This window comes from Crinia signifera, chromosome 5, assembly GCF_055691185.1.
Source record: "Crinia signifera chromosome 5, ASM5569118v1, whole genome shotgun sequence".
NCBI lineage: Eukaryota > Metazoa > Chordata > Amphibia > Anura > Myobatrachidae > Crinia > Crinia signifera.
This window is the reverse complement of record NC_139221.1, coordinates 170,935,596-170,958,876: the sequence shown is the minus strand read 5'-3', so window position 1 is coordinate 170,958,876 and position 23,281 is coordinate 170,935,596. Positions and strand designations below refer to the sequence as shown.

Below are 23,281 nucleotides of genomic sequence, written 5' to 3'. Positions count from 1 at the left end.
AAGGAAATTGTAGGTCTCTTTCCAGGTGACATTTTGGATGAGATTTAGAAATGAGGTGGTGTCTTTGATGTGTGACCTGAGAGTGGCTACCCTAGGCTGGAGAAAGTAATCAACAAAGAAAGAAAGATTGGAGGTTAAAGAATTGATACCTGAAATAATAGGTCTCCCAGGTGGTGATGCGATGGACTTGTGTATTTTGGGGAGGTGATAATAAATGGGCAAAACAGGGTGATCAAAAAAAATAAATTTAAGCTCCTCCCTGGATATGGTCCCCTCCACCGCAGCTGAATCCAAAAGGGAAAATAGCTGGGATTTAAACAAATTTGTGGGGTCATTTGGAAGGTTGAGATAGAATTTCGGGTCTTCCAATTGTCTTAAAGTTTCTTAAGTACCTCCCTCTTTCCTCCTCTCTTCCCTCTGAACTTCTTCGTCTTCTTTTCGGGGTTCCCTGTCTTAGATCGATTTGTCCCCCTGTTGTGGTCCTGGAAACAGGAGACGCTGGTGTTCTCTACGTAGCGGCACCTAGATAAGAACAAGTGGAGACGCCGCCCTGTACAACAAACGTCATTTTGTAGTCCTGACACACAGCGTCATTCTGTAGTCCGGATATGACCGACACCACTATGTAGGTCTGACGCTTAGCATCCTCCAGCAGTCTCGACATGCTAACCCGGAAGTATTCCGGCGCATGTGACGTGCAGCCACTGCTACACACTCTGGAACTCCGGTGTTTGACCCGGAAACACTTGGGCACTCTCCGGGAGCCCCTCTATACAAACTTATTACAAATAACGCCAATTTAAGCTACTATCTAGTTGGGCGTACCGATAGCCATGGTGACACTTAAGAGAGATTGCAAAATACTATGAGCAACTGTTATTATTCACCCATAAAGTGGGATTTAATATATATGAAAAGCTTGACCCGGAAGTAAAGGTCAAAGCTACGACCTTTATTATAATATATGCTTGTTTTTAATTGTGTATATTTAGAATAAAAATGTGCAAATTTCCTAATATGTGTATTTTGACCATTTATTATAGTTTTATGCCTCCTACTTAAACGTATTTTTATTATTTAGTTCTTTGGATTGGTTGACCTAATTAGGTTTGATTGGTCACATGACCCATGTAGCTAGGGTATATAAAGCCAGCACCAGCACTGCAATGACATCCTTTGATAAAGCTACCTGGCGTAGTGAAATGCGTAAGAAGAGTATTGCAGCCTCCCCACCAAGTGTCTCTGGATTGCAGTCCTGACTTCTCCATCTGGACCATGAATTTCCCCCTTTCCAAATGTTTGTTTCATCCATTGAAGCTTGAGATACATCTTTACCATCTACAAGAAACCTACAGCAGGAGTTGGTTATTTGTGCCACTCTGGGCCACTCCAAGCACAAGATCTGCAACAGGTGATTCTCCCTCTGGATGACCATTTGGGAACTCATAAACACCGATATGGGCCCATAATACAGGACTCTCCAGGACACTCCAATTCTTTGGTTGGTGAGGAACCACATAATTATATACAGCTGTGATTTATTATCATTGTTTTTATTCATGTTTGATGGCTGCAAAACAACCATTTTAGTAGTGTATTAACATATTAATAAAATTACTGTGATAGTTCAACCAATCCTCAATTTATTTTTTAAGCGCAGCTACATTCTTCTTTCTTTTTGGTACACTTTATTGAAAATATTCTGAATATATGCATGAATCTATGCTAAATGAAAATCCAATAAAAAGAATAATAAAAAAAAACAGCATAATAAATACACAAAACTATTAGAACCAGCACTGCACTTTCTAAGCTCACATTCTCCTACTCATGGTAAGGTTCCTGTCTCTGGTCCAGTACACTGATTGAGGGCTCAGATCCACATATACAGTAAATGTGGTAGAAGACGCTGCTACCACTGGACATGTGCACCAGCTGATCTCTGGATGATGTGGCTCAAGCGCTAGTAATGATATTATATAACATTGTTATTGTATCATAATTGAAGGCACTTGTCAAGAGGAGGGGGGTTTCAGGGCAACCAGAAACCCCCCCTGCATTTGCCTATGCCTGCAAGCCCTGAAAGTGTGTATGATGTAACCATCAGTGGGAAAGTCAGTAACAGGCGGTTACTAACTGTGAGATAGAAACCCTATGAGTACTGGTGTAAGCCCACTCATGAATGAGTAACCATCCTCTATTGCAGTGATGGCTAATCTTGACACTCCAGCTGTTGTTGAAATACACATCCCAGCATGCAGTGCATCAGTTTTAGAATGGCCAAATAGTAAAACTGTAGCAGGGCATGCTGAGATGTGTAGTTCAACAACAGCTGGAGTGTCAAGGTTAGCCATCACTGTTCTATTGTATCAATAACAGAAATCTGTAATCTCAGAAAGTCAACTACCTGTAGTCATTTTAAGAGTACAGAATCTTTACTGGTGGTTACTAATAACTGTATATGCATTTTTGTGACACATCTGTACAAATATTATATTTTTCTATACAAGTACAGTATGTACAATACAATTACCTGCAGTGTACAAGGATTGCTTGATTCTCTTCTCTCCTTTGCCTTACACCAAGTACGAATTCCAGGAAATCAGATGAATCATCAGGTACTCCGTGATCAGGCCAAGCAACATACTGTAGATGACAAATTGGTAGTTCCTCACCAGTCTGCAAACAATACAAATTAAAAAAATATATAAAAATGCCATTTCAACTTGTGAGCCAGAGGAAAACATACATTAGGATACCCATATATGATACTTTATATTAAAAATAGCTAAATTCATCCTGCTATGCTATTTAAATCATGCTGATTCATACAAAGTATAAATAATTAGTAGATTTAGGCACTGGGGTTGGTGTCCTAAGATCATTGCGGCCATCTTGGTAGGTAGGTAAGAAAGCAGGTGCTCCCAATGTGATGGTTTGCTCTACTCCTCCAGGTTTTGGTGGCCATATTATGAAGAGTGGGGATGTTCACACGAAGGGCAGCAATGTTGGCAGAGGAAGACTAGCAGCTTGTATTTTGTACTGGGCTGTTGAATGCCCACAATCATGTTGTTCCTTGAATGGGGGATGTGATTGGACACAGGAGTTTTTCTGCATTTCTGATGTAGTTGCACTTAACACAACTCCTTGAGATACTGTGGGGAACTTTCAAGTCATTCTTGCTGGGGCTGGGTGGGGGATTGAGTCCAACAAGAGTTAACAGGTTCTCTACAATCTTGCATATGGCCTAGGCACAACCCCCTTCCGGTATATTTTGCACTCAGAAGACAGGGTCCCAAATGGGTGCCTCATGTGCATTACTGAGGGACCCTTCCTTACTTTCAATAAGTGTAACCCCTGGCAGTAATGTTGATCCATCAAGTGTGGTGGGAAGATGCTGACTAGTTGCGTTATAGCTCTTCCACTCATAAGGTGATGCATGCTATGTGAATGTTTTCTTCCCTTATTTTGCACTTTGTTCTTCCTTGGATATATTTCTTATGCCCATTGATCTAGGCCTGGGCATTGCAGGTTGCAGGTAACCTATGGCTATAAGGCTTATCATGGACTTCAAAGGTGCCTAGATAGGGGTTGTGTGTGATGTACTGTATGTGCATAGTAGCTGAATTAATAACATTGTTAACACAGATGCTTGGCTAATATAGGAAGTCCTTTGTGAACAGTCTTATGATGCTCTTTTTGGGTACAAAAGATTTGGTAACTCAATATCTACCAACCATCCATGCATACTTACCAAATTTCTGTTATTCAAGATGGCCATAATCGTGCATCTAGGTTGGATATTGTGGGCTTTGGTAATAGGTGTGACAGTACAGCCATTACTTACAATTTATAGGTCAGGGCTCATGTCAAAATCAGACAGGGCAGGTATGTATTCATTTCTAAGATTATAGTAGTCAGGAGTAGCAGATTGTGCATGAACTAAGTAGTCTGGTTAAGGTGCCCATACATGGTACAATATTTCTGTGCATTTTGAACTAGATCAAATCACATGCGATTAGCGTGCAATGCGATCCGAAGCTAGTTCAAAAAAGCAAAAGCTGCACAGACTTTATGTGTTGTGCGATGAGATGCCCATTGGAGCATGCGTCGCATCGCACGGCACCATGTATGGGCACCTTTAGATTAGCGGAAATTTTAAATTGATGAAAATAAAGTAATAAATAATAAACAGTTTTTCGAGACCTACTGCAACAGCATCAACAGAGTTATGCCTAATCCAATTAACCCATAAACATTAACAAGATAGTCATTAATGCAAACCATTTTGCACTCCCATTTTGATTTGGATTGCACTGCTCCTCTAGATTCTGGGGAGAGTGCCTACATTTAGGCTGGCAGCCATGTTGGGAGATGCTGGCTTACCTCTCCACAGACTAGTGGCCAGTACAGGTGAACTGGGCTTTTAGAGGTCTACAGTGCTATGGTGCTAAAGGACAGCTTTGCCTCATAAATGGGGGATTGATTAGACATACTGTAGAGGTCCAAAAAAAAGTTATAAAAGGGAGCTGATTGAGCTGTATTAAACATTTTATATTGCAACAGAAAAACTGTAACAGGTTAACAGTGGTTACAATGATTAATATGTAAAAAAAATATCTAGGAAGAATTGTGTTTTGTGCTAATGCGGTCTGAAATAAGTAAACTTGCATTAGCGATGTGTGCTGCATCTGTCATGCCATAGTGCTTGGGAGGCTGGAGGCGAATCAGCAGCATTATGGTGGAAACATGGATGTTTAATCAAGCTCCTTCTAATAGAGTAATGTGCAGTATACAAAATGTAGATTAGTATGCTTTAGTAACACATTGATGCTTTAGCAGTGGTGTGAGAGACAATATATCTTTTTTATTGTAAAGCAAAGTCTTCAACTTATATTCCTAGGTGGGTATAGTAAAATAACAGTGATAATGTGCTTTAAAAACCAGATTCAGCTAAACACTTTATGTAGTGAATGACATCCTACATACACTCACACACACACTAGACAGTGAACATAAATGAGAAGCACTTCTGGTGTTCCCAACACAATATTAATATTTAGATCAGTGCTCGAAGTGGAAATTTTAAAGTGGGGGTATGGCAAAATAAAAGGTGCAGTTAAGCGCGCGCCTAAGGCGCGCGCGCTCCGGAAAAGGGGGTGTGGCCACTGGAAAAGGGGGCGTGTCTAAGTGTAGTGTACCCCTTATACACATTCTACACCACACTATTAGGACCCCTTATACTATCTAGTACTCAAGCACTGGACTACAGGATGTGTAGGTGCAAAAAGGTGTTATAATTTACTTCCTCAATATGGATCCTCTATAATACAGGATAGTGCAACACTAAACAATATTGTATTAAATACAAAACCTTGTGGAAAGTGGCCATATTGTACAATTGCTACTCACCAGCTCACTGATCTTCATCTATGGGCTCCTTGGGTTGCTGTCTGTGTCCTGTCACTGAAGTGGAGCACCCACTGTCCCTCTGCCCCCCGCTGTCCCCATTGCACTTCTCCATCCTCCTGTCCCTCTGCCCCCCCCCTCCTGCACCTCACTGTCCCCATTGCACCTCTCCATACCCCCTGTCCCCCCTGCACCTCTCAGTTATGGATCTGTTGTAAAGGTCTCCCCATGGGCTCTCCAAGTCAGCAGTCAGGGAGAGATGCAAAGTAAATGGACAACTGTCAGGGACCGAAGCTGTAAAGATGCCAGGCGAGGATCCTGTATATGGAGAGCCGTTAACAGCAGATACCAACTGCAGGCATCCAAGCTGGGAAATCACATGGGCAAGATGGCGCTGCCGCCTCCATGCAGCCCATGCCAAAAGGGCGACATAGAAGATGTAATGCAATGAGGCACACACTCACCCGCCACCGGGATTGAAGATGGAGCCAGCGGCACAGGAGGAGGGCAGAGGAGCACGGTCTACACAGCCGAGTTCACAGAAGCTTTCTGCTGCAGACTGCAGATCAGAGGCACAGCGAGCCGCAAAGCAAGTCCTACAAGGCAGGGGACCTTCACACTGCCGCACTGACACTGGAGGTATCAGGGGGGTCACTGGGGGTTCAGCTGCACACATTGAGATACTCTCACCGCTGTACAAATTAGTGGATGGATGTTGGCAGGGGCAGATTGGGGACTAAAAGTGGCCCAGGACAATTTCTGGAAGTAGCCTCACATAGGCAGCAACAAATCAATAATGTGTGGAGCCAGCATAACAGTAGGCGGGATTACTACATCATTATACTTAAAGACACCGGCGACAGGCAAGACTAAAACATCAATAGTGTCTGTCTAACCATCTAATGATTTTCCTCTCTGCATCCGCATGCGAGCAGGTGTGTAAGCATACACATACGCTCGCATGGTAGTGAAGCAATTCGGGTGGCCAGGGAATGTGCATTCTTCATTAACCTGCTCACTAGGCATCGAATATATGCAGCCTGGCGAGCAGGTCTGAATCAGCCACTTTGTGCAGTGCAGGGAGAAGCAGCCGGTAATTCAGCTGTAATGTGACTAGAATAGTGGGAAGTGCAGGCTCCATCTATACAGCAGAACATTTACTCAGTAAGAGGCTTACGACCCATTGGTGCCCTTTAAATTACATAATGCCGGAGTGGATGTACCAATCGCCACAACAATTATTATATCACGTGAAAGATGTGACGCAAAGTGGCATCTCCCCCTGTGTAAAACATACCCCTCCAAACGCAATACGTCCTTTACACATTATGCCGCATGGAATGTGCCCCAAATTTACATTCTGACACACGGAATGAGCCTGATATTCACATTCTGACACAGGGAATGAGCCCAAAATTCACATCCTGACACAGGGAATGAGCCCAAAATTCACATCCTGACACAGGGAATGAGCCCAAAATTCACATCCTGACACAGGGAATGAGCCCAAAATTCACATCCTGACACAGGGAATGAGCCTGAAATTCACATTCTGATCAACATAAATCAACATAAAAGCACACACTGCAAATATGCACAAATATGCACTGATTAGATCCCTGGCACGGATTGAAATCAATTGCAACTGGTATTGGCTAGTGGCCGAGCTTTATTTTAATTATGCGCCGCTGCTGGGCTCATTGGCGTTACTTATCTGACATCTACGGTTGTGGGTAAGGTGTACTGGCAGAGCACTTGATCGCGATCTACCGGCGGGAGCTACATAATCGACTAGTAGATCGCGATCGAACTTTTGGCCAGCCCTGCTTTAGAGTCTCCACTCTGGGAGAGGCCCGGAGAGAAGACTCTGCAGCTTTTCCAGGGGTCGGGCTTACTGTCATGTAGCCCCACCCCTCATCCCGGAAAATGCAGCTCTTCAAGGAGGGGGTGGTACTAAATGACGCAATTTGCCATTTAGCCGCACCCCCTCCAGAAAGAGGCGCAAATCTCGATATGAGGGAGAGGGTGTAGAGGCCCATGTGAAAGGCCACGCTAAATGCAGTAGACTTGCACTCCCTTCTGGGGGGAGGAGGGGGGTTGGAAGGGGGACCCTATTTCCGGGACCCTCCCGGACAATTCGGGAGGGTAAGCAACCCTGGAGGAAGCAGGCAGTGGAAGCATAAGAGGGCACAAGCATAAGAGGGCACAAACTAATCTACAGCAATAATTCAACTTAGTCAGTGGCAGTGCTGACTTACTTACCAGTTAATTACCACTGCTGTTACTGGTACTCTTCTGTTGCTGCACTGCACCAGCACTGCGCACTGAACGGCAGACAGCACAACACTTTGTATTCAGGAGAGGAGCAAGCAGAGGGCGTGACTTCGGCTGCCAGGTGCTCAGCCATTTTCTGCTGATTGCTGTATAACAGGGGCAATGCTCTCCCCCACATCTCCTCCCCCATCTCCTGTCACACATCTCCTCCCCCATCTCATGTCACACATCCCCCCATCTCCTGTCACACATGTCCTCCACCCATCTCCTGTCACACATCCCCCCATCTCCTGTCACACATGTCCTCCACCCATCCCCTGTCACACATCCCCCCATCTCCTGTCACACATGTCCTCCACCCATCCCCTGTCACACATCTACCCCCATCTCCTGTCCCACATCTCCTCCCCCCCCCATCTGCTGTCCCACACCACCTCCCCCCTCTCATGTCACACATCTCCTCCTCAGCACCCCCATCTCATGTCACACATCCCCCCATCTCCTGTCACACATCTGCCCCCATCTCCTGCACCACATCTCCCACCCCACCTGCTGTCACACATCACCTCCCCCCCTCTCCTGTCACTCATTTCCTCCTCAGAACCCCCATCTCCTGTCACACATCCCCCCATCTCCTGTCACACATCCCCCATCTCCTGTCACACATATACTCCCATCTTCTGTCACACATCTCCACCTACCAACTCCTTCACAGATCACCTCCCCATCTCCTGTCACAAATCACTTCCCCCCCACCTCCTGTCGCACATCAGCACTCCCCACCCGTCCTCTGTCACCTGTCCCGACATATGCCTGGCTACACTCACCTGCCAGTTACAACAGCAATATAGCCATGCAGTTTGGAGAGCCCCCGTCCTGCCCAAGCACATTTTGCGCATATGGTCATGTGCGCATGACGTCATGACGCCCCGTCGCACATTACATATGCAAGAGAAGGAGGGGCTTAGGGGCAGCAGTGGGGTGCTGATAAACGGCGGGGACAGTCAGGAACTCAGGGGGTGTTATTATGGAGAGGTGGGGCCACACGGTGACAATATGCATACAGATAAGGAGGCAAGGCGGCTGAGGTCAGGGCGCACGCCCTGTGAGGCCCCTCCTCCACCCGGCCGCTGCATAGAGCAAGCCCGTTTAGCAGCCCCGCCACCTCCTTTCCATATTTACTTGCCGAGCCCCTGTCCCGGCCGCGTATCAGCGCCGCTGCGCCGCACAGTACCCCGCTGGTGGCTGGCTGGCTGCATACAGTAGTCTGAGGCGCAGTTGGAGGCAGCGCAGCCTCTGTAACCTGAGGCACTAGGGGAAGTCTTGCTCGCTCTTGAAGGCATATGTAATTGTGTGGGCGGAGCCAGCTCACTACACCAGCCCCAGCCCCACATGATCATCTTTCGGTGATTATAATGGCCAATCTTCCCCTGGTGGGAGTGACAGCAAATCGCTGCTCAACCCGGACCTGTACATGAGTGACAGCACAGGACGTGCTGCTGATGTGTCAGAGCGCGTCCTGAGGGCTTTTTTTTTCTCCCCAGATAGAAGTGGCGGTATGACATACCGCCGTATAACGCCTCACTTCGACCACTGATTTAGATGAAAAATCCTTATATGACCATACTGTCCTGGAACTATGGCATAATGGCGGCCATGTTACAGTATCCCTGGACACAGGACACAGGAACACTAAAGGTGCCCACACACTAGAAAGATCTGTGATCTTAAGATTTATCTTAAGATTTCCCTTGAACTCCCCATCTGCCCAACACAAAAGATTTAGTTCAAAAGAGTACATTTTGACAAAAGATTTAGCTTAAGATTTCAGAAAAATTATAATAATGGGCTGGGCTATGTAGAAGGTAATGGGCTGGGCTATGTAGAAGGTATTGACAGCTCAGTGCACATTCTGCTCTGTCACAATGAACCTGCTTTGTATGATGTCCAAGAATGTCCATTTCTGGAGCTCTCCACAGTGCCACAGATATGCTCCCACAGTGCCACAGATATGCCCCCACAGTGCCAAACATATGCCCCCACAGTGCCAAACATATGCCCCCACAGTGCCAAACATATGCCCCCCAGTGCCAAACATATGCCCCCACAGTGCCAAACATATGTTCCCACAGTGCCAAACATATGCCCCCACAGTGCCACACATATGCCCCCAGTGCCACAGATATACAGATATGCCCCCAGTGCCACAGATATGCCCCCACAGTGCCAAACATATGCCCCCACAGTGCCACAGATATTCCCCCCAGTGCCACAGATATGCCCCCAATGCCAAACATATGACCCCCACAGTGCGCCAGATATGCCCTGCTGTGCTCCGTGCTCCTGTGCTCAGTCCCCGCTGTGTCTCCTACCGGGTCCCGCAACTGCCTTCCCTGCTACCTCTCTTGCTGGTGCATACGTCGGGGCACACGCTGGGGCACACGCCGCTTCACCTGACGCTTCTCCTGCTCGGTCCCCGCCGGCTCTGGCACGTGTCGGGCTGTCAGCTGCCGGGGGAACACAGCTTTCGGCTTTACATGCCGCGTCCAAGCCACGCCCCTAACACATGACCAGAAATTGGTCAGAAGATTTGCATATCTTCCCTGCAGCAGGGAAGATGAGCCGACGCCGCAGAAGACACACGGGGACGCGCATCGGAAGGTAAGTATAAAAAATACTGAACGATGTGCACACACAAATCGAACGATTAATTGTCCAAACGAGCAAAAACAATGAAATCGGACGATTAATCGTTCTAGTGTGTGGCCACCTTAACACTGATACAATCAGCATATCTATTGGAGGTCAGTCAGATGTTAGGTCTGGAGCTGAATTGGACTTTAGAAGATTATTCCAGGAGTGCTGTTTTGCCTAGGGGATTCATGTGCTTTTCAATTCTACTGTATTGTAAGTCACCATCTTTATTAAAATTTCTGTATATAAGACAATCTGCACTATTATGTTTTTTTGTTCTCTATTGTTTTCTACAAGCCTTAATGGAGAGGACAAACACCACCCAGTCGCCCCAGGAGTCTGTATTATATAAAGGACGAATTGATGGTCATATAAGGCTTTTTTCCTTGGAGCACAACTACCAGTATGTGGGCCAATAAGGGCCTTCTGCTAGCTATAGTCCCCCTGCAAAGGCAATATTAAAATAACCACACAATAACCTTTGTTTTAATATTTTATTTATCTGGGCCTTCACCTGGTGGTAGCAGCCTTTTAGCTCTTTTGCATGGCCGTGTCCAAGGATTTTTGCTTCTTCAGGAGCTCTTCTCAGTTCCTTCCAGAGGCGTAACTAGAACTTTGTGGGCCCCATAGCAAAATTTATAATGGGGCCCCCCCTAACTCAGGTCTCTACCAGTGCGCATCCCGCCGTGTGTGGCCACCATTAGTGTGAACAGTAAAAATGTGCCCCTCCAATAGATATTTTCTAAAATAAAGAATGGACACAGTCTATAAAAAAGTGTGTGGCCTCGCTTCAAAGGATAATGCCCCTCACAAATTATGCGACACACCGCAAAGCCCATTGCACATTATGAGACACACCGCAAAGCTCATTACACATTATGCGACGCACCGCAAAGCTCATTACACATTATGGGGGAAATTTACTAAAGGAAATTTGTAAAAAAAATAGGTGTATTTGTATCCAGAAATACACTTATTTTTGACATTTACTATCCCGAAAATACGGCCATTCGTATTCGTATTGATAGCACCTCAATACGACTACGAATTGCCGTATATTCGGGATAGTAAATGTAAAAAATAAGTGTATTTCTGGATACAAATACACCTATTTTTTTACAAATTTCCTTTAGTAAATTTCCCCCTATGTGACACACCGCAAGCCCATTACACATTATGAGACACACCGCAAAGCTCGTTACACATTATGCGACTCACTGCAAAGCCCATTACACATTATGCAACACACTGCAAAGCCTATTACACATTATGTGACACACCGCAAAGCCCATTACACATTATGGGACACAACGCAAAGCCCATTACACATTATGGGACACACCGCAAAGCCCATTACACATTATGAGACACACTGCAAAGCCCATTACACATTATGGGACACACCGCAAAGCCCATTCCACATTATGGGACGCACCGCAAAACCCATTACACATTATGGGACGCACCGCAAAGCCCATTACACATTATGTGACACACGGCAAAGCCCATTACACTTTGGCCCTTATTCAGATCTGTGCGGCCGGAGCCGCACACGGTGCTCCGGCCGCACAAACCAATCCCCGCCCACGATACGGATCGCCACGGCCGTCCGTACACGGACGGCTGGCGATCCGCAAGAAAATGGTGGGGCGTACGCCTCCACCATGGTGGGAGCTGCCCCCTGCATTCGATGGTCGGCGACCATCGAAGGCAGGGCCGCACGCCCCACCAGGTCCCGCAAGCTGAGACCACACGGACAATCGTCCGTGTGATAGCTTGTATGGGGGCTGAGAGCTGACATCCGGCGACGTCAGCTTTCCGCCCCCATCACTGGCGTCATACCCTCATTAGCATGCATACGCCCCGCGTTTGAATGGGAACGCCCATGAAACGCGGGGCGTATGCATAGGGAAATGAGGGTATGAAGCCCCTCACGCCCCTATACGCCCCCTTTGCGGCGGACGAACTACGTCTGCGGCGAATTGGGCTGCACATGCGCAGATTGACCTCTGCGCATGTGCAGACTGAAAACATCGGCGGTACGGCCGCACGCGGGCCGTACCGCACGATTCAGAATAAGGGCCATTATGAGACACACCGCAAATCTCGTTACACATTATGCGACTCACTGCAAAGCCCATTACACATTATGCGACACACCGCAAAGCCTATTACACATTATGTGACACACCGCAAAGCCCATTACACATTATGGGACACACCGCAAAGCCCATTACACATTATGGGACACAACGCAAAGCCCATTACACATTATGGGACACACTGCAAAGCCCATTACACATTATGGGACACACCGCAAAGCCCATTACACATTATGGGACGCACCGCAAAGCCCATTACACATTATGGGACGCACCGCAAAGCCCATTACACATTATGTGACACACGGCAAAGCCCATTACACATTATGAGATGCACAGCAAAGCCCATTACAAATTATGAGATACACCGCAAAGCCCATTACACATTAAGGGACATACCACAAAGCCCATTACACATTAGGCAACAATTACAAACTTACTGAGTTAATTCTTTTTTTGTCCCACGCTGCTCCTCAAGCACCGCGGCTCCTCTCTGCTTCACATGAGTGGGAGTATGAGAGGCCTGTACACCAGCATTTAATAATGCAACAGGGGGCAGGTGTGCGTGCTGCTGCAGGGCCACCATCAGGAGGTGGACAAATGGGACTGGTGTCTCAGGCCCAAAGACCCCCAGGCGGCACAGCAGGAGATTGGTGACCCAGATACAAAGCTCCTGAGCTTCAGGAGACCGGTGCTACTTCCACCCCTAGGACTGTCTGTCTCTGCTCTGACTCAAGCAGATTGCGGTCTGAGTCTGGCTGGGTGCCGGACGGGGTCCCGACAGTCGGGATCCCGAAGTCATTAACCGGACGTCGGGATCCCGACTGTTAAAACACTGACGGCCGGCGGCTATTTTTCCTTGTGGGGGTCCACGACCCCCATAGAGGGAGAATAGAATAGGTGGCGAGCGCAGCTCGCCACCGTGCCCGCAGCGTGGCGAGCGCAGCGAGCCAACAAGGGGCTTTGTTGTGCTGGCCACGCTGTCTGAGGCCAGGCAGTCGGGATCCCGACGTCGGGATAATGACTGTCGGGATCCCGACTGTCGGTGAGTCATACCACACCCATCTGGCTGGCAGCCAAACTTTGTAGAACCAGCGCAGCAGCATTTTGAATGTGCCGCTCTCTTGAAATAAATCACAGCTCACGTACAGGCAGCCAATCAGGATGAGCGACTGCCGATCTGTGAGCAGTGATTAGTTCACTCACTGACAGCAGCAAATTCAAAATGCCCCTGTGCTGTCTCCACAAGTTTGGTTGTCAGATTCAGTCCCAGATCTGCTTGTCAGAGCAGAGACAGATAGTACTACGGGCAAAAGTAGCAAAAGTCTCCTGAAGCTTAGGAGCTTTGTATCTGTGTCCATGGTTTCCTAGTGGGGACTGGAGCATGAGGAGCCTGGAGGGGAGTGAGGGTTGTAGGTGGCAGGGAGGGTAGGGTATCGGCGGCAGCCGGAGGGGAGCGGGAGGTGGCGGCCGTGGTGAGTGGCTGTGCTTCTCTGTGGACACAGCCACCACCGCACGTTACTGGGATTCATCCCTCGGCTGCCCATCAACGTCGGTAGTATTGAGTACCACTGCCGTGACTGCACTAGGCAGACAGTCCCTTCCTCCCCCGCCTGGCTCCTTATTCTGCTCTCTCCCCTCCGGCGAGCAGCTCAACATAATACAGGCGGCCGCGGCTCCCTAAAAAAACAAAAAACCTAAGCAGTGCACGGTGCAGGGGAGTGCTAGCTGTCCATCGGGCCCCCCCAGCCGCCGGGCCCCATAGCAGCTGCACCCCCTGCACCCATGGTTGTTCCGCCACTGGTTCCTTCTCCACTATCGGACTGCCTGAGCAGATGCAGATGCAACATACTGTATGCATAATGGTGGTATGGGATCGATCTTTACATAGACTCAAGGGCACCGGCCACTATCACCAGGTGTCGTAGGCTAGTGTAGAAGTACACAATAATAAAAATTAGATCTGGCACAAAACCTTAAAAAATATTCACATATAAGTAAATAAACACACTCTGAGATATACTGTAGTTGATGCTCCCAATATTAATTTGTATAATTACTTAATAAAAACTTAAAACAGTATATATAAAGGAGCACAATTTGGTAGTAATAAAAATATTCAAGTTTAACCACTTCGGTGGTATGCCCACCTAGAGGGGCACCCCCCCACCCCACTGTCGCTCCCCCGACTGTCACTCCGGCAATCATATGCCAGAGCTCCCCTGCAGCTGCCCCTGCAACCATTGCAGTGAGCAGAACGCCAGAGGCAGGTCCCACTCAGGAAAGTTCGAGGCTGCTCGGGAGTGCTCAGGAGTTCAGGGGCCCGAGTCCCCCCGAACCTGCTGCCTGGTCACTGCTGTGAATGGTGATGGGGGCAGTAGAAGGGGAGCCCCGGTGAAATGGGGGGGGGGAGTAATCTGGCGGGGAGCAACAGGGGGTGAGGTGAGTGACGGGGGAGCTTCCCCTAAGTTCTCTTGTGGGTTTCTCTGGCCTGGTAGGTTTGTCCTGCCCCAGAAAAACACACCACTCAAGGGGTTTATACTCATATAAAATACACTGATTGTGTATGTATCAATAAACTTGTGTATGTAAACAGTATAATTAATATAGATCAGTGGTGGTTTTTACCTATGGGCTGCAGGGATGCAGCCCCCCCCCCCAGGTAAAATCTGCCACTGTTATCTGCCTATGAAGCCAGAAGCAGTCTATGAGGTGGGGCAGCCCCCAAAACATTTTCTGTGCATGCGCAGTATCGCGGACGACACTGTGCCGGACTCTGGAACCCGATGAAGCCTCCAGGGGCTGCTGCAAAGGCAGCCCCTGGAGGCTTGGGCCAGCGTATGCGCAGTATGTATGAAGTTACTGAACATGCGCTGGCCCTGTGCAGGGGACCAGCAGCGGGGAGCACATCACGGTAGCCCTCCTCATCTGCAAGAAGCAGAGCCGCCACTGATATATAGTAGATATACAGTAGGTAAACCATCAAATCCACATACATAAGTATATACTGTAAGTCCAAATTGTTTAGAGCGCTATGCTCAACCTCCCCAAAAGTGGTGTAGTTGGGAGCCAGCTTTTAAGATCCCTATGGAGCCTAGAGTGAGCTATAAAAACTGCCCTAAATTCATTGAAGGGGCATTGCAATTTAAGGAGGTTGAGCATAGCGCTCTAAGCAATTTGGACTTTTATACTTATGTATGTGGATTTATATTAAATATACTGTTTACATATGCAATTTTATTGATACCATACACAATCAGGGACTGATTTTGGTTTAAATGCTCCCCTACGTGTACTTGCAGGGGAGCGAAGTTTGACTACTGTGCATGCACCTTTCTGCACATATGCAGTTCGCCATGCCCGTTCGCACCCAGGAGTGGGAGCGTGGGGCAGCAGCGTATAGACGCGCCCATGGGAACACCCAGCAGTTCATGGGTGTTCCCATGAAAACGATGGGTGCTCCCATGGAAATGAGGCAGTCACACGGCTGCCGGGGGTGAGCAGCTGACACCACCAGATGTCAGCTGCCCGCCCTGTCCTTGCACTGGGTGTATGCAAAGCTAAGACACCTAAGTGTCGTAGTTTTGTATTCAAGTTCCACATCATTCAATGGTCAGCGATGTTTATGCAAAACGCAGCCATGCGTGAAATTTTTTTGCCATGCGAAGAGGGGTGGGCAGCAATGCGAGCGGTCACTGGCTTAAAATCACATGCAGCACTGCGTGTGAACCAGAATACAGCCAGACAAAAGCAAATCCTTAGTAAAAAGCACATGGAAGCCTACCTGGAGTTTGCCAAAATGCACCTGAAGGACTCTCAGACCATGAGAAACAAAATTCTCTCGTCTCATGAGACAAAACTTATTTTTTGACCGTTTGGAAGGTTCGACTCTCTCCACAGAGGAATGCTGTAGCTCAGACATGACCATGACTTGGTTACCTCCCTGACCAGGTCCCTTCCCCCCTTATTGCTCAGTTTAGATGACCGGCCTGCTCTAGGATGTCCTGATGGTTGCGAACTTCCATTTACAGATGAAGGAGGCCACTGTTCTCATTGGGACCTTCAAAGCAGCAGATACTTTTCTGTACCCTTCCCCAGATTTCAGACCATGAGAAACAAAATTCTCTCCTCTCATGAGACAAAACTTATTTGATTGAACTCTTTTTGACCGTTTGGAAGGTACGACTCTCTCCACAGAGGAATGATGTAGCTCAGACATGACCATGACTTGGTTACCTCCCTGATCAGGTCCCTTCTCCCCTTATTGCTCAGTTTAGATGACCGGCCTGCTCTAGGATGTCCTGATGGTTGCGAACTTCCATTTACAGATGAAGGAGGCCACTGTTCTCATTGGGACCTTCAAAGCAGCAGATACTTTTATGTACCCTTCCCCAGATTTGTGCCTCGAGATAATCCTGTTTCAGAGGTCTACAAAACAAAAAATTCCTTTGATTTCATGCTTGGTTTGTGCTCTGACATGCACTGAAGTGTGGAACCTTATATAGACAGGTGTGTGCCTTTCCAAAGCATGTCCAATCAACTGAATTTACCACATGTGGACTCCAATTAAGCTGTAGGAACATCTCAAAGATGATCAGTGAAAACAGTGTGTACCAGATCTAAATTTTGAGATTCATGGCAAAAGCTGTGAATACTTACAGTATGTACATGTGATTTATTAGTTTATAATTTTTTGTGTGTAGAAGTCTGAGGGAAAGAAATAAAGTATTCCATTTTGGAAAATGTGGAAAAAGAAAAGCACTGTGAGCGTGGTGGTTGTGGGGGGGGCGGAGCGGGAGACAGAGTGCTGAGCGAGGTGAGCTCCATCTGGCGACAGGTGGTGCTACAGCCGTGGCCACCAGCAAGACCTGGCCCCACTGACTCTCCCCCCTGCACAAGTTGGCCCTTCCTCCAGCCAGGGCCCCTGACACACTGGCCCTCTCAGGATCCATCCACACTGGCTGACTCTTGTGGGTGATGACCTGTTGAGCCCTTCCACTGCTGCCTTGTGAGTGGCAATGATCAAGATGGTGCCGCTGATCTGTGTCACACAACCAACATTTTTATGTACCTCATGTCCCCCTGTCATGTCTCTGTACCGTTTACTTGTTTTTACATATCTGCCTGTTGCAGTGACGAAGTGGTGCCACTGATGGCTGCCTAGGTGCTGCGCATCTCAGCAAATATATCTGTCTTATGTCCATGTCCTAACCCTCCCCAGGGCACATATCTGTACGTGTTATATACTGTATATCTGTACTGTTACTTGTTACCTTCCTGGCTGTTGCACAGCAATCCAAATCTAATTCCTAGTATATGCAAGTATTCCGGGTCAAATAAAGCGTATTCTGATACTGCACTGTAAGACCAAGCAAAGTACCAGATGCCAGATTCAGATATTTCTTACCTCTATGTTTGTAACTATCATTTCTCTGAAAACATATGCAATTGTACAGTCTTCTGAGTTACAGGTTACTCTGAAATTTCCATACTCCATCACATCAGGAGGATCAGGCCAATACTGTTGGCACTTGGTCTAAGTAAAAAAAAAACATTGAAAAGCAATTGACATACTGTAGATGAAATATAGCTACATATAATAAACACATTTAAGTGAGTAAAAAAAAAGTGTGACTAATGATGTATCAAATTGGAAAGTTGTGACAACAATTAAGTGACCATCTTCCTAGGGATGTTTATGAAATTGGCACGTGTTGAAAGTTTTCTGGCACAGTACCAGAATAGAATTGGAAAAAAGACTGACCTAGGTCTATCTATTAGAGCGCTTTTATACGAGTCTATTCCCTTGAAGAGCAGCCGATTCAGGGGATGGTCAATTCCCCAGATAAGAATATAGAACACCAAAAACAGAGGGGAGAATCGGCGCTCAGAAAAAATACTGTTTCAAGTGCTTGCATCAATTCAATAAAAATTATTTAATAAATAATAAATAAATGCATACACATATAATACAATAAACACAAGAAAAATAACAAATATAAATATAAAAACAATGAATAGCAATGGACCTATTGGGAGAGCTGGGGTATTTGTATAGTCACCCGTATAGTGTTGATGGGACCTGCACTTATCCAAGAACTTGTGTCCATAAAAGTCCAGAGAGCGTCCGTGTAATTTATGGCTGTATGATGATATGTCCTGGTAACTGCCTAGGAGGTATGCCCGTTGGCAAAAGATGATGTTTTATAGCCAGCCCGGGATGTCCTTCCAGTTGGATTTGGCAATCAGGATTCTTTAGGCTCTGCACGGTTTCAAAGGAATGGTCTTTAGAACAGGATCAGATGTGAATAGAGCAGGTGGTCAGCACTTCATTAGGGAACTTGATGATAGTCTCTCTCCAAATAGTGTCCAGCAAACACCAACGCATTTCACTGTGTTGGCTCACAGCTTTATCAAGCTTTATCACAGCTTGATAAAGCTGTGAGCCAACACAGCGAAACGCGTTGGTGTTTGCTGGACACTATTTGGAGAGAGACTATCATCAAGTCCCCTAATGAAGTGCTGACCACCTGCTCTATTTTTCTTGTGTTTATTGTTTTATATGTGGATGAATTTATTTATTATTTATTCAATAATTTTTATTGAATTGATGCAAGCACTTGAAACAGTATTTTTTCTGAGCACCGATTCTCCCCTCTGTTTTTACAGTACCAGAATATTTGCTTTCAATGAGCACTGCCATCTTTCTTACTTATTACTGGTAAGATGGAGCTAACTGCCACAGCACCTGTTTCCCATAATTCATGATAGATAGTACATGTGTAAAGGGTGTGTGATGGACCCAGTTGTCTAGGTGCATTGCACACCTTGCTCTAATTATAGATCTGCTTATGCCTGACTGCTTTCACCTAATTTATGCAAACATACTGCATATCTTATTTGAATTTAGCCTGGTTATACACATTGTCACAGCCACACCCACACTCAAATTGGTAGCCAAAACAGATAATTAAGAGTTCATTTAATTTGCCCATGTCACAATTAATTGATTTTCACATGTAATGATTATTTTTCTCCATATAAATTGTTTCACCAATCTATCTGACTTGCCCACACATTACAGATTTGTTTCAGTGATCAGCCAATATTTTCTTATGATAAGATTGTATCTTCAAATCTTAAATGTGACCATAAATCTCAATTGACTGTAATAAGTAGGGGTTCCCCCCTATTTTAAGAAAAAGCATCAGGCTCCACTTGTAGGGTGGTAATGCCACAGCCAGGGGACAAACTTGACAGGGTCCCATGGCCAAAACAAATATTCATCCAGGCCTGGGCTATACCCCGCACCTCTGGTTGACTACAGGTGCCAGCAAGCCTGGCCCACATGCTGGTACTTGGAGAACCACAAATACCAGCATGTGGTAAGAGCCTGCTGGTACTTATTGTAGTAACCACAAAATATCAATTGGGTACTTGTGTACTATCACGGCGCCGATCGCATCGCAGACCATAAGGCATGCGATGGTATGCGATGCGACACGATTGGCACCCGATGGTATACAATTTAAATTTGTATATCATTGTATATGGCATACAATGCAATACAATGCGATGCGATTTTAAATTGTTAAATGCACCTCCCACGCCACCCCCACTATGAACGTTAACCCGAAGCGCGGCGAGGGGCGGCGGTACGCGTCCTCCGACCTTTTCATACCCCAACTATTCACGTCGGCGTGGAGTTGATATTATATAGTGTGGCGAGCGCAGTATACCTGTGAAGGTATCCGCGTCCGCTCGCCACGCTTCGGGCTCGGTGGCTCGCTGCGCTCGCCACACTTTCTATTCTCAACTCCACACCGACGTGGATAGTGGGGGTATGAAAAGGTCGTAGGATGCATACCGCCGCCCCTTGCGGGCTCACTGCGCTCGCCACGCTTCGGGTTGGCGTTGATAGTGGGGGTGGTACACTCTGAAAAATGACATTTGGGGGCATTTAACATGTTTGCTACACATTTCAATGCATTTGGATGCATTTCAGTGCAAAATCGCATGCGATTTGATCGCATGCGATGCGATTTTTTAGCATGCGATGGACATCGTGGGAGCCGTGATACTCCACAAGTACCAAGCATTTAATAAAATAGAGAGAATGGAGATACTAATTGCATATTAAGGAAATGCTTGATTTAATAAAAAAAAGTCTTGAGCCTGTTTTTGAAGAGTTCCAGTTGCACGGATCGTGCTGCGAAAAAAATCAGAGCCATATGGCTAAAATCCAAACCCCAATAGTAATGGGAGATTCTAAGTACTGCTTTAAGTTATTTAGCTACAGATCAAAATAATCAAGAAGTGCAGTAGGAATCAGAAGATGCTTCAGGTACCTTGTGCCTTGGAAATGTATGCCTTTAACAAACTGTAAGCCAATCTTAAAAAAGAGTTGCCATCTTACTGGCTGCTAGTTGAGAAAGTAAAGAGTGTTATGTAGCAGGAACTAGAGGGGTTAGTTAACAGATTGGCAGCTGTGTTTTGTACCATCTGTAAGTGGTCCAATTCTTTTGCTGAGAGACCATGGTAGAGGTAGATTTCAGTAGTCTAATCAAGACAATACAAAAGCATGTAGACTTTTGGCAGATCAATTAAATGCATGATTCTAGCTATGGTTCTCCGATGCAAGAATGACAATTAGATTGTGACTGGTACATCATGTTTAAATGTGAAGCAACTATCCAGTCAACACCAAGTTTCGGTACTTATGTAGTATCTTGGCGTCCGATTTAGAAATCGGGTCTGATCGGTAGCATCGCATCGCATGCGACCAAATACTGTATGCGATGCGATGGTCCCGATTTTTCCATAGGATTCAATGTTAAAATGGTCTGAGTCCATTTTAACATAGAATTCAATGGGAAAAAAGGGTCCTTTTCCTTTCCCCACTATCCAAGTGGGCATGGAGTTGGATATAAACCTGTGGCAAGCGTAGCGAGCCACCATGCCCGAAGCGTGGCGAGTGTAGTGAGCCCCGCGAGGGGACACAGAATACTTTTTAAGAAATCTGCTTCGCTCGCCACACTTCGGGCTCGCTCGCCACGCTTTATAAAATCAACTCTATGCCCACTTGGATAGTGGGGAAATGAACAGGACCTTGTTAACATTGAATCCTATACAAAATCGCATCGAATCGCATCGCATCTGATTGTATGCCTTAAGGTAAGGCATACAATCAGAAAATCGGCAGCCCAGATACTACATAAGTACCCAAGTTTCTGATCAGTGTTGTGTAATTATTAATCCTTAAGTGTAAAGCTGTATACACTTCAGACGAAGTGTATCTAGTGTGATATCGGCAGCGACAGAGATCCGGCAGGTGCCGGCTTCGGCCAGTGCATACACACTTCCCTATAACAGCAGTGGCAGATGGCAGGGGGAGGGAAGCGTGTGCATGCTTTCTCCATAGTGATATCCTCCATTGTCCTACATGTACAGGCAATGGAGGATATGGATATAATGACTGGAGGGAGTCTGCATCCTTAACGATATAGTGCAAAGGCACTAAACAATATGGACAAAAATAATTGTTAACAATGGTTATCATCATGGTCATCGTTAACAATATCATGTACGGTTGGTTGGCTATGCTGCAATTTTGTCCTTTGTGTTGGGAATCAGGATTTATGGTTCAGTCTGCTTTGGTTTTCTGTTCAGTTTGTGTTCAGCATTTGACTCACTGGTGGCCTCCAGTGGCAGGTCTGTGCCACATCAGCTCAATATTCTGTGAGCAATTATTCACAAGGCTGTGAGGTAATTAGCTCATTAAGCACAAGCCTGTGAGCTCCCTGGATCTCTACCAGGTGTAATTAATCACTTGAGCCCTTTATAGGGCAGGCTCTCCTGCAATACTCTGCCAGTGATAGCTTCCTTTTACCAGTGTTTAGTTCCTGCTTCCTGTGCAGGGAACTCTCTGTCAGCTCTCAGCTATGCTACCTGGTCCCTGGTTCCGGTCTCCTGTTTGGTCCTCAGGATATATCCTCTGCAGCTCAGCTCCCAGTTCCTTCGTCTCATTCTGGGTCCCATTACGTCTGCGGCTCTGCTTCCGTACCTGGCCCTGATCCACTGTTACCTCCTTTCCGTGGATCACGTAAGTGCTCCAGTGGAGCCTGGTATTATCTCGCTTTTTACTCGGCGGCTTGCCCATTTCTTTTGTTTTCAGGCCTGCTCAGCCCGTAGTTTAAGTTGGGGGTTCTGGACTTCGCCCCGCCGTGGGCTTAGCCTGCCTATTTCTCTGGTGGTTCCAGTGTACATTTCTCTGTTACCCTCTGCCCGTCATTCCATTTCCTTGTTAGGCAGGGCTCCCCATTCTGTATTGGGTTGCTTTGGGGATTCGCTGTGCTGTGTTATACCCATTGTTTGGAGATTCCCCGAGTCTATCTCTTGTGCCTGCGACTGGGTCGCACTCCCGTCATTGGCCTGGTGCCGGCAGATAGGGGATCTTACTTAGTTAGGCCCGTTAGTCAGATTATCCTCTTGAGTAACCCCCTGACGATCGCTCACCCTTTGTCCATCCCTAAGACCTAGCTGCATCGGGGTTGGAGCGGGCCTAACTCGCTCCTTCGAACGCGGCGGCCACAGGCGAAGTCTAGTGTTCGCAGGGGTTTGTCATCTGCCCGGGGAACTGAATAGAGTCAGTGTAGGTTTCGCTGTGGCCGTCCTAACCAGTGGTCCCGGCTATGGGCTCACGCCTGATCTCCAGCTTCCAGCCTCCGGTAGTTACATCCAGCGCCCAGGCAGCAACCGTAACACTTTGATGTTGAAGGCCTATCATATGGATGTCTGTTTTA

General features: G+C 46.8%; 1 protein-coding gene across 5 annotated transcripts in view; it reads right to left on the bottom strand.

Annotated features, from left to right (window-relative positions):
* The window catches only part of PTPN3 (protein tyrosine phosphatase non-receptor type 3), a 524,536-nt gene that overhangs the window by 30,591 nt on the left and 470,664 nt on the right, over positions 1–23,281 (bottom strand). For all 5 annotated transcript variants that reach the window (XM_083188292.1, XM_083188290.1, XM_083188291.1 and 2 more), the window contains 2 exons: positions 17,887–18,015; positions 2,534–2,679 (listed from right to left, as the gene is read on the bottom strand). In XM_083188292.1, the coding sequence (XP_083044418.1) occupies positions 2,534–2,679; positions 17,887–18,015 (275 nt within the window). The remainder of the gene's footprint in view (positions 1–2,533; positions 2,680–17,886; positions 18,016–23,281) is intronic.